Source organism: Saccopteryx bilineata, chromosome 8 (assembly GCF_036850765.1).
Source record: "Saccopteryx bilineata isolate mSacBil1 chromosome 8, mSacBil1_pri_phased_curated, whole genome shotgun sequence".
NCBI classification, from domain to species: domain Eukaryota; kingdom Metazoa; phylum Chordata; class Mammalia; order Chiroptera; family Emballonuridae; genus Saccopteryx; species Saccopteryx bilineata.
The window spans coordinates 60,270,281-60,282,510 of record NC_089497.1 but is presented as its reverse complement, the minus strand read 5'-3'; the positions used below and the strand labels follow the sequence as shown (position 1 = coordinate 60,282,510).

The following is a 12,230-nucleotide window of genomic DNA, read 5'->3' as shown; positions in this document are numbered from 1 at the left end:
TAGCATGGGCCTGGTCTAAAGCAGGTAAGGATACATTGATCTGCTTCGTTAACACTTGGCTTAGATGTTGGGCAGGAAAGAAGAATCTCCATGACAACCACCTACCTGTGAGCATGCTTTCATTCACCACACAGCTGCCATCAATCAGAACAGCATCACAGGGCAATGAAAACTTTCCTGGAAGAATGAGGACATCTCCAGGAACCAAGAGACGGGATTCCAGCTCCTGCATACCTACACAACAGCAGAGTTGTCATGGCTAGCTGAACTTTCCTGTTTTTATTTAAAATTAAAGGGACTGAAAACTCTTGTCAACCTCTTGGTAAGAACTACCTTGCACAAATTTCCAGGATTAGGGAATTAATTCCTGGGCCATAGCAAAGGATTAGCTCAGCAACAAGCCCCCACTTTGATCCCAGTACTGGGGACAGTGCTCTGCCCACAGAGGCACCAAGGACACTGGTCAGCAGAAGACTGCCCCTTTGCTGCTGCTTGCTCTCTTTGGTTGAGGCCCTGACCCCATGTGGCACACTCTGTCTTTTGATTGAGACCTAACGCAAACCTTCCAGACAGCTTCTGCTGCCCTGGGGTACAGCTCCTCATTGCTCACAGGGAGCCATGGCCCCTTCCTACACCCTGGGGTGAAGCCAAGAGCAAATGCCAGTGTCCAGCCCACCATCTACAAGCCTCACTCAGGCTTGAGTTCTGGGTAGCAGGTCAAAATGCACACAGGGTTTATTTGGAATGGTTAATTTGGGAAATCAGAAAACCATAAAAAGGCATACCCAGTAACATTCAGATAAGTGAACTATGAAGAGCAGAGGAAATTTGAAGTAACCCACAGTTTGGGTAAGAATGGTTTTATCAGGGCTGGAATGAGGATGAGCTAGGCCAGGTACCTAGGCTACAAAATTCAACAAGGTTTGCACCCTTGGGGTTCCTACAGGTGCAGGTCAGCATTTGCATGATGTACTTTTGCCTTCTTAAATCTGGCATCTCAGATGGCTTGTTTGCCTCACCTTAGCCCCAGTGCTGGGTTCAATCAGAAAAGCCTCTTTCTGTCTATGGCCATGCCACCCTGAATGTGCCCGATCTCGTCTGATCTCGGAAGCTAAGCAGGGTCGGGCCTGGTTAGTACTTGGATGGGAGAAAAGCCCCTTTCTTGTCAACTAATAATAATAAAAGAGACTGATTCCACCCTGAAATATGAGGACGCTAAAGATGGCAGAACACATATCACTTACCTTTGTCTTTTACGATGATTTTAACCTGGACTTTGTTGTGAGCCTCCACGAGGTTGTGAAGCTTAACTGATTGCTACCAAATGAAAGTCAGTGTTTAAATATTAGTCCATAATGCGAAAACTATTAAATACATGATTTCAATACAGTAAATGTCAAGGCTGCTGTCATAGCCGAACTGATTCTGAGCAAAGATGCAAGTTCAAATTTTGAGGATCCTGTTTCCCTGCCCCAAACCCCCATTTGCAGAAGCAAATATGCTCATTAAAGAGACTTTGCTTGTGGTGGAAGGAGAGAATGCGGTGTGCAGATGGTCTTCTATTGAGCTGTTCAGTTGAAGCCTGTATGGTTTTGTGAACTAGTGTTATCCCAATAAATACAATTATTAAAAAAAACCCAAGTATGCTAATTAGTTCAATGCTTTTTCAATCCCAGGGCAAATAATGCACAGACACTGCTCCAAGGACCGACACGAAAGCACAGAGGCTTCCTTTCTGGAGGATGCATGGTTAGGTAGGGCAAAAATGAGATCACAAACAGGTCTCTCCCCTCTCTGTGCCTCTGTCTGGCCTGTAAAGCAACAAAGCTGAATGTGGTTTGCAAATGACTTTCTGTAGGAACAGTCTGTGAGTACTTGGGTTGTGTTTTGATTGTATGTGGAACAGTCATCCCCTCCCTATGAACTGGTAGATAATTCTGCAGAGTGAGTCAAACTGCTCTGTTAGAATCCTGATGCTGCTATTTATTAGTTGCTTAGCTTATTTAATTCCTCTTTCTTCAACTGAAAGTGAAGATAACCATATCTACTTTTTTAGCATTGCTTTAGTTCATGCTTATCTTAATTATCTCTTTGAATAGTACCGACTGCTATGGTAAGAGCTCAAAGTATGTTGATGAATAAGAAGTTGTTAGAAAACAGTTGTCTGAGTACAGCAGCTGGAAGGTTTTGCTTGAGGTGGAATTCATTGAGCTATGACCCTGTGCAAAGCTGAGGAAATGGAATCAGCCTGGAGAAGTGGAGGCAGCGTCTCTTAGGGAAACTCAGACGACACGAGAGCAGAGGTAAGAGGGCTGTGTTGTCCACACAGACAGCAGGCGGCACCATCAGCTGGAGGGAGTGGGGTGTGGCTCCAAGAGCATCCCTCTGCATGGATATCAATTACTTGGATACCTCTAAATAGAAGAGGTCCGACTACTGTCAACAGTACTTTAACACAGCTTAAGCTAATTCAAATCTAAACCTTTTGCTTTTAGAGCAAATTATCTTTATCTGTTCTGTGGATGATTTTTAACATTACAAATGTTACCAGACTAAGACAAGCATTACACACAATTATGCAACTTTCCTCTTGAGAGAAAATAATGAATTCTGTGTTAATATTTATATAGAACAATTTATTAATCACTTCAGTTTTTCATTAAAAGCTAAACTTCAATTATTTGGACAATTGAGTAGAAGAAGTAATAATACTGTTTAGCACATATTCATTGCCCTAATTTGATTTCCTGAAGCTTGTCTGTTGGGGTATCCATTTAAATGATGGGTAACAATGGGAAAGTCATGTCATGGGTGGTTTGGTGGTAAGAAACTGGATTCCATCAGAATTCCTGAGCTGCGGGCCAGGCTTACCCACTAACTAGCTACATATATCATATATCAGAAATTTCATCTTATAAATTTGTTGTTCTGTAAACAAATGACATTGAACTAGATCACTTTCAAGTTCCCTTCAAGCTTAAAATGGCATTGTACTGATTTATTTTGTTTATCAGAAATTTATTCAAAACCTCCATGGCTTCATAGAAGAAATACTCAGGTATATAAATGACTCAAATTGTTTTTCTTTTTAACAGTTTAGAACATTATGCAACTACTTTGTGCCAGGTACTGCTGTAGACACTTGGAATATACTGCTTGATTTCTTTCTTACATTTAAAGTAAAAGTAACCCTATGATGAAAATGTGATTATCTTCAGTGTGTATACTACAAAAACAAAACAAAACAAAAACCCAAGGAAACAAGAAATTCAAAAATGTTAACTTGCCCACAATAATTTACTTATTAAGTATTAAAGATCGGCAATCAAACCCAGTTCATCTGACTCTAAAATTGATGAATATTATCTAAAGTGCTTGAAAACAGCTCTTTTTCCTTTAATAAGATAAACATTCTTTGTGATAATTTTTTTAGGTTTTCTTGCTTAGCAAACTCTTTTAGTCAATGCTATGATTACTTCAACCTAGCTTAAAAGGATCATTTAGAAGTGGTGAAGTATGAGTTAAGAATGCTTGACTGTAATTCTCCAAACTCATTATGACATAAAGCTGGATTTGTGTACCAGACATACCATTCTTTGTAACCTGCCATGCTTCCATGACTTTGCTCAAGCTATCCCAGAATGTTCACCTCAGTTTCCTGCCAGCAAACTCTTTCTAATCCTTCACATAGAGCCCTGCTCAAATGTCACCTCCACTCCCTAAGTCCCTAACATCCCCAGGAAGAATTAATTGTTCTGCTCTCTGTGTTCCCACCTGTATTAGGTACTGATCACATTCCATTGAAATTAACCTGTTTTATTGTCAGGCCTCCCCTGCAAGTCAGGTGGTTCAAAGAAGAGAGCATGTATTCACCTACGTATCCCCTGAAGTTCATCACATAGTAAGCCCTCGGCAAATACTAATTTAATAGAACTGAATTATTCAAGTTCCCCAGCAACACCGGAATAGGATAATATAAGCATCCTCTTTGAGCTAATGTACTCAGAAACTCTACAAACACAGGTTTCTATGGCAACCAACCAGCTAGGAGAAAGCAAGTTCTGTGATGCTTGCCATGATTTTGAAGTTCGTTGCCTGATTTTCATTAGGCCCCCTCTGGTTTTCTGGTCCCTGTTCAGTGGGACCAGGATTGGTTTCCAAGACTAATTTGCACAGTGTTATTATTCGGCATCTGTTGCTGTGTGCCATTGTGTTTGCTGTGTGGCTGGATTTCCTCCAGAGATGAGAAATGAGGACATTAACAGGTGTCTCTTGAGCCCAGCTCAGTCATGAATGAATCTCTATGGGCCAGATACTCTCAGTGCTTTTTCTAGCAGCCACCATGGAGCCAGCAATGGAGTATGCAATACAGTTCAACGGAAATACAGTTGCATGCCAAGGTTTACACGCAAACCTGCACCAAACTTGTTAGAAAGGGACTGTGACAGGCAGAGGTAGATTAAGGTTGGTTGAGGCCCTGGGTGCAGAAGGAAATATTGGGCCCCTTAAAAAAAAGAGAGAGACAGGGAAAATAAAAATACATGTTAACCATATTTTTAAATAAATAAAAAATATTGTGTATTAATGTTAAAATTGCATATATGACACCAAACTTGGTGTCATTAGAAAAAATTGTAAAGCTGGGGTTTTGCACGGCCCTTCAGAAGTCGGGGCCCAGGGCGCATGCCCAGTGCACCAGCCGTTAACGCCGCCTCTGGTGACAGGGTGTGTCTTGGCTTAGGCAAGGCAAGCTCTGTGTGGTGTGATTTAGGGCTTCAGTGGATGCAGAAAGATATTTTAGTCCACTCCTGTCAATGCCTCCCTGCTTGCTCTTTGGAAAAGCAGTGATCTGTTTAGCATGCCCGGGGATGGCAATAGATGCTCCTTCTTTCATTCTTCCCAACATCCTTCCCCAAATCTGCTTTTTGTTATAAAATTATCAAATAGTCATTTACTAGGCCAAGGAAGCTCACAGGTCTCTTTGAGATTTTGTTCCATGAGACCATGTGTTGTTCTTGACTTGGAGTCAGAAAACCTGGGGCTAAGGTCTATACAGCCTGAATAAGTCACTTCATCTCTTTGATTTTCCCTGTCCCTCTCCCTCTGCTGGTGGGAGGTATAAGAATATTATGTGTATTATTTTATGTTTGCTGAGCCATACACAGCACATACATTACGGATGTGGGAGCCCACTGCAAATCATATAGTGTTAAATAAGTATTGACTATTGAGGATTTGTTATTTAAACTGCAAAGATATTCAGTTTCAGGAAACTGGCCCACTTTGTAAATAAGATGCCTTATAGGTTGAGTCAGATAAGCTTCTAGTGAAAAATACTAACTGCTAATAGGATTAGTGTCTTTTTTTAAAAGAAATATTTTGGAATATTGCCATCAAATCTGAAATTCTTATGCTGGTCACAATTTTCAACAAAGGCATTTAAGAATTCTGTTAACATGTAGAATCTGAATGTTTAAATTGCATTAAAGATTTTAAAATAAATATTTAAAAAATTACAAATACCTGTAGTTGAAAAGAATATCTAATTTTGGAAAAGGACATGTTTAGAAGCAGAACAGAAAAACCAGAAACCATAAAAAAAGAATAATATATTTGATCAGACACATCTTTAATATCTGACAAAAGTCAAGGTCAAGAAAAGAAAAATAGACTAAAAAATAAAACTTTTCCATCTATATGATGGATATAAAGAGGCAATAAATAGAAAAAGTACAAATCTTTATTAGACAAAGAAAAACGTATCTCTTTTCACTAGTAGTCAGGGAAAAGTAAATAGGAGTGATAAATGGTGATGAATGGAGACTTGACTTGGGGTGGTGAACACACAATACGGTGTACAGAGATGTGTTGCAGAATTGTGCACCTGAAACCTGGATAATTATGTTAACCAGGGCCACCCCGATAAATTCAATAAAAAGGAAAGAAAACAACATCAATAAGACACAATTTTTAAAAATATATATTAGAGTTTAAAATTTTAAATATCAATATATAATACCAAATGTTGGTGAAGATCTAGGGAAATGAATACTCTCATATGTTGCTGACAGAAAAATAAATTACTTCATTTCAGGGAAATAACATCAGTATTTATCTGCGTCCAAAATATTCAATAGATGTATCTTTTTATTTAGCAACTGGGCTTTTGGTTGCTTTGTTAAGAACTGCCCTGGCCAGTGGCTCGGTGAATAGAGTATTGGCCCCAGATGGCGTTGCCGGCTGGATATCACAGCACAGTCTGCCTCACTATCTCCCCTCCTTTCACCTAAATAAATAAATAGATAAATAAATAAATGTAGGTCCTGGCTGGTTGGCTTAGGTGATGGAGCGTCAGCTAGGTGTGCAAACATCCTGAATTCGATCCCTAGTCAGGATACACATGAGAAGCAACTGCTTCTCTTCTCATCTCTGTCTCCCTTCTTTCTCTCTTTCTCTCCCGCAGCCAGTGTCTCTGCTGGTCCGAGGGAGCGTCAGTTTCAGACGGGTGTTGCCATATGGATTCCACTCAGGGCACAAGCTGGAATCTATCTATCTCCCCTCCTCTCACTTTAAAAATTAATTAATTAATTAATGTAAACACTAATATGTAAGAACACACATATATTATAGTTATGTTTAATTCAACATATATTTGCAGTGAAAAGAGAAGAAACATTATTTTTCAAAAATAAAGGAATGGTTAATAAATTGTAGTATGGTACCATGAAACATCATATAATTATTGTTAAAGATGATCTAGAAATATTTGCTTACTAGGTCTGTTGGGGTTAAGAAAACTTGGTGTTCTGTTTGCTTCTTGAATTTGAGGCTTTAGTTCCTTCCACAGGCTTGGGAAGTTCTCGTCTATTATTTGTTTGAGTATATTCTCCATTCCATTTTCTTTCTCTTCTCCTTCTGATATACCTATTATTCTTATGTTATTCTTTCTGATGGAGTCAGACAATTCCTGTAGGGCTTTCTCATTTTTTATTATTTTTGAGTCTCTTTCTTCTTCTCTCTGTTGTGCCTCAAGTTGTTTGTCTTCTATTTCACTAATCCTATCTTCAATCTGGGCTGTTCTGTTAGCTAAGCTTGTTACCTCGTTTTTCAGCTCGTGAATTGAGTTTTTCATTTCTGTTTGATTTGTTTTTATAGTTTCAATTTCCTTGGTAATATATTCTTTGTGTTCATTGAGTTGTTTTCTGATCTCCCTATATTGCCTTTCTGTGTTTTCTTGTATATCTCTGAGTATTTTTAAGATTTCTATTTTAAATTCTCTGTCATTTAGCTCCAAGGCTTCCAATATGTTAAGTCTTTTCTCCATAGATTTTTCCACATCTATTTGTGTTACCTCTCTTTCTTTTGTATCCATAATATTCGATTTCCTCTTTCTTATCGGCATCTGAGGGTGGTCTTATTGATAGCACTAATTAGAATTAATAAAGAGTAAAAAGTAAAAAAAAAAAAAAAAAAAAAAAAGGTAAAACACCCCACCAAAAAAAAACAGTAATAATTTATTATTTCCCCCTTTTTTTCTCTCTTCTCTTTCCCTCCTCTCCCCTCCTCAGGGAAATATCGTGCCTATAGTGGAGGGCCTGATTTGGGGTGAAGAGTTCAAGGGGCAAAAAAAGGGAGTAGGGACCTATTAAATGCAAAAAAAAAAAAAAAAAAGGGAAGAAAATCTTAGACAAGCATAAGATGATTTGCTTGTATGTGATGGTCAACTAAGAGATATAATGAGAGGGATAAGAGGGAACCAGAAAAAAGGACCAAAAAAGAATAATAAAGAAGAAAAAATAAAAATAATAAGTAAAAATCTGTTGTATTAAGTGGAGCGAAGACTAAATACAATGGAGACCTTGGGTTGGGAGGACCCAAAATGCCACAAAAATAAACAAACAAGAAAAAAAAAATAAAAACAAAAGCAAAAAAGAGAAATAAAGCCAAAAAAAAGCCTTGAGTCCCAAATTAACTAATTTGTTCGTGATTGAGGATTATATGGGAGGAAAGTAAAATGAGAAAAGAAAAAACGAATAGAAAGGAAAAAATAAGAAAAAGAGAAAAACGAAGGAAGAAATAAAATAGGAAGAGAAAAAAACAAAATAAAGCAAGACAAAAAAAAAAAAAAAGAGGAGAGAGTGAGAGTTAAGTGTTTTGGAGTATAACCTTAAAGGAGGGTGAGGATGAAGAAGAAAAATAAAATGCAACACTCATGGGTAGTGTAGTTCAAGAAAGGGGAAGCATAAGATGGGCAGAGAATAGAAGGACCGAGGTGGAGGAAATAAAGGCAAAAAGATAGAAGAAACAAACAACAACAACAACAACAACAACAAAAAATAGTGGATCAAGTTGTAAAGTCTGTGGGTTTTTCTTGATTTTGAGAGGTTAACTTCTTCCTTTTTCTTTTCTCTCCCTCTTCCTGGTCGGTGACTCTGTACCCCAGGCTCTGCCCCTGTGTCACTCTTAGGTAGGGATTTGCAGTTGATGGGATTCTATGGCAATGTCATATAATTGGCTTTAGTCTTGCTGGAAGTAAAGGCTTGTTGGCGTTTGCAGGGTCCAACGATGAGAGAGTTTGCTTTTCTGGATTCTCTCTCCTAGTCCCCCCTTTCTGAATTAGCAGCCTGGTGATCCAGCTATAAGGCTGCAACTGCTTCTGCCTGGGGAGTAAGAGGCTCAAAGAGCTGGGAAATCCCCACTCTATCCCCACTCAGTGCAAGGCTTTGGGAAAGGCTCTGAGAGTCAGGGCCTCCAGTGTAATCAGGCGGGGGTGGGAGTCAATTGTTGTCAAGGTGACTGTTCAGCGCCTATCATTTAGTTGGACCTCTCAACCCAGGCTTTCCACACTTTGTAGCCTGTTTTTGCAGGGAAGAAGAGGCACTAGTCTCTGCTTACGACTAGTGTAGTATAGACCTTAATATCTGCCAAGTCCTTCTTGTTAGCGTTTATCCCTGAATATGGAGGCTCTATCAATCAGAAGTTGCCCCCGCCCCTTTAGCGAGAGGCACTAAAAAATATCACGCCTCTTGTCTTGGATCGCTGAACTGAGAGAGATCTTATCAAATAGAACTGAGGGTGCGCAGATTTCATGGGTTAAGCTAATTTCAGTGATTGGGACGCAGCTGTGCTTCCGAAGGTATTTTAGGCTGCCTGCGCGCACCCCTCCCCCAACGCTTGATTGTTAGCTTGAATGGCTGGGTGAGGTGCCCCGCCCACGGAGAGAATTTCCCAAGCCTCTCCCGCTCGCCCCGCCGCTGGCGGCTGGACCGCACCAGGCACAGGATAATGGAGCCCCCTGGGTGTGCGGGCCAGTAGGGCGCCCTGGGCGCGTGGAATGCCCAAGGCACGCGCTCTGGGCACCGGTGGCCGGCGACCCCACTCGCAGTGTGCGGGCTGCTGGGAACGTCAGCGGTGCTCAACCGGACTTGGCTGCGCGCGCGTGCGCGCAGCTGCTCGCGGCGGCTCCGGGCGGCGGCGGCTCATGGCGGCTGCTCGCGGTGGCGGTTCGCGGCAGCGGCTCGCGGGGGCTTGCGGTTCCCAAGTATATGGGCTGACTCACCACAGGCGCACTTCCTTGCGGTTTGAAAGAACGTCCCTGTGGTCGATTCCTCCACACCCTCGTCTCTCAGATTCAAGTGATAACAGTCCTTTCGCTATCAGTTTGTGTGGAACTCCGGAATGCTCCGAGGATAAATTTTTCTGTTTCTAGTTGATAAATTTGTTGTGATTTAGGGGAGAGCTGTCGGACGCGCTGCTCACGGCGCCATTTCCGTGAGGTCACTCCTGCTTACTAGGTCAATCAATGGACATTTTATATATTGTAAAATAAAAAATTAAGTTTCAGATTAATGTCCAAGTAAGATTCTCCTTTAGTAAAACAAATTAATAAATGCATAAATGAATCTCCATATAAATTTGTATTTCCGTGTATTTTATAGAGTAAAAAAATGGAGAAATATGTTCAGCTGATGATAATATAGATGATAGATAGATAGATAGATGATAGATAGGTGATACATTTAAAATCTTAGTGCTTGAATTTGTCCTTTGGTGTATTCCCCTATAGCTCTTAAGCCTTTAGAATACATAGCAATCACCTGTTAGGTAACAGTTTGAAAGTGCAGACTCCTGTAATTACCCTGGATATTTTGATTTAATAGGTCAAGGACTCAGAAAATCTTGAGTAGTTCTCTCACTGAAACACGTCCTTCTAGACTATAGAATCAAACCTATTTTTCCCTTATAACCTTTCCCCTAACTCTTACACATAAATGTTTTTTGGGTTTCCTTAAAGAAAGGTAGACCTGAGTTCCAAATGAAGAAATGGACATTTTATAATTATCTTAAAAGGGATATTGAAATTTTTTATAAACACAGAGATGACAAATATGTAGGACAAAGACATTATTTAAGTCAGAGCAAATATATGGGAACATTCTAGAAGCATAACCAGTTATTTTCTTGGGATTCATTGATTGTAAGTAACAGAAACTTGTTAATTTGGTTTAGGCAGAAGATGAGAATTTGTGAGGATGCAAGGATATCTTAGGAACCTAAGGTGGGAAGTACAGCCAAGTCTCCCAAATGCTCTGAATAGGAACAGGAAATGCCAGGAGGGACAGATTACTCTTTCTGTGTCTGCCAGGCTGCGCATTGCTCATCTCTGTGTCTCACTCTGTATTTGGTTCTTTTGTTCTCTTTCTCTGCCAAAGTTTTTTTTTTGTTTTTTTGTTTGTTTTTTTCTGCTTGTCCATACACAGGGATCAAGTGTGGTCACCCTGGTTGTGGCTGTACATCATTTCTCAGATCATGTTCCTAGCAGAGTATGAGCAGCAGTTTTAAGTTCTTATTTAAAGGTCTCAGTGATGCTGGCATTACTCCTGTTAATGGTTTGGATTCCACTGGGTCATGTGCTCCTGGTACCAACTGATTGTGGTAGTAGAAGGACAGAGCCACATGGAACAAACTAGTTGCAGGCTGCCACAGCTCTGGGTGCACCCAATATTCAGAGAAAAGGAATAAAAGCGGAGTACTATCCCCAAAATACGTGTACGTACATTATTTCATCTCTGTCAGTGACTAGGAGGCTGGAAAGAGTAACCCAAGTTCTTGGGTTCAGCCTCTGGTAAAGATTCTCTGTACTTTAGGTCCTTGGGTTCCATGAGTTTTTGATACATTTTTATAATATAGTCTCTTTTGTGATTAAAGTAGTTTAAATAGATTTCTGTTATGTGCACAAATCCTGATTGAGTTATTTATCTGGATAGTTAATTCAACATCTCATAGGGTCCTACAGGAATTGACTCAAGTCTGCAGCATGTGCAGCCAGGTTTCTGGTGGCCAGGAAGTGTTTTATTGTTTCAAAGTTTTCAAGAGCTCTTTGTTTGCATTGCTCATTGGTGATGGTGGCAAAGTGATAGAATCATAAAAAAAGTGGGACCTAAAGAAACAGTTTAGCCTCCATCACTTACAGCTAATACAAGTGAGCCCAGGGAGGAGAATTTCTCACGTCACACAATGAATGAGTCCCTGTAATTTGAAGCTTTGTCCCAGGATGCTCTTGTGCTGCTTCCTTGTTCAAGCTATGTATAACAACACTCCTCCCTTTAATCTCTGTGGCCCCTGCCATCTTTCTATCACTTCCTTTCTCCACTCTACAAATAGTAATAAAAATAGCAACAGCAACATCAATGATAATAAGAACTAACATATGGTGAGTGCCCTCAATGCACCAGGAACACGAGAACTTCAGTCATTATTTTATTTAATTCTTTCAGCTATAACATCAAACACACACACACATTCTAAATGAGGAAGCTGATTATTAAAGTGTCAAGTAACACAAATAGGAGCAGTAAGGGGGAGATTTTTAATTTAACTAGATAACGTCTCCCTGCCCAAAGTCCCCAGAGTGCTTTGTATTTCTTCTCAGACCAGTGAGATGATTTGTCACGATCTAGTCTGGTGATGATGTATAGATAGATGTCTTCCCAGCCCAATGGAGCACAAGGTGGGAAGAACTGTATTCACTGATGTTTGACTTAAGCCTATGAGTGACTTGCAGGTATCAAATTAGATATTCTATTAAAACATAGATTTATCAAAAACCAGTAATTAGAAATTTGATCCGGGGGGATTCACCTTACATACTTTTGTCATTTGATCAAAGGTAAAAGTTTGGGACACTCTAATTTCCTCGTGTGACTGAGCAGAATATGTCCAGTCTCTCA

The 12,230-nt window shown here is 40.0% G+C and overlaps 1 protein-coding gene across 4 annotated transcripts in view; it reads right to left on the bottom strand.

Moving 5' to 3' along the window:
- The window catches only part of ATP13A5 (ATPase 13A5), a 129,129-nt gene that overhangs the window by 81,537 nt on the left and 35,362 nt on the right, over nt 1-12,230 (bottom strand). For 3 of the 4 annotated variants that reach the window (XM_066241086.1, XM_066241090.1, XM_066241089.1), the window contains 2 exons: nt 1,245-1,317; nt 106-234 (listed from right to left, as the gene is read on the bottom strand). In XM_066241086.1, coding sequence (XP_066097183.1) covers nt 106-234; nt 1,245-1,317 — 202 coding nt within the window. The remainder of the gene's footprint in view (nt 1-105; nt 235-1,244; nt 1,318-12,230) is intronic. The other variant, XM_066241088.1, reaches the window with a different exon arrangement.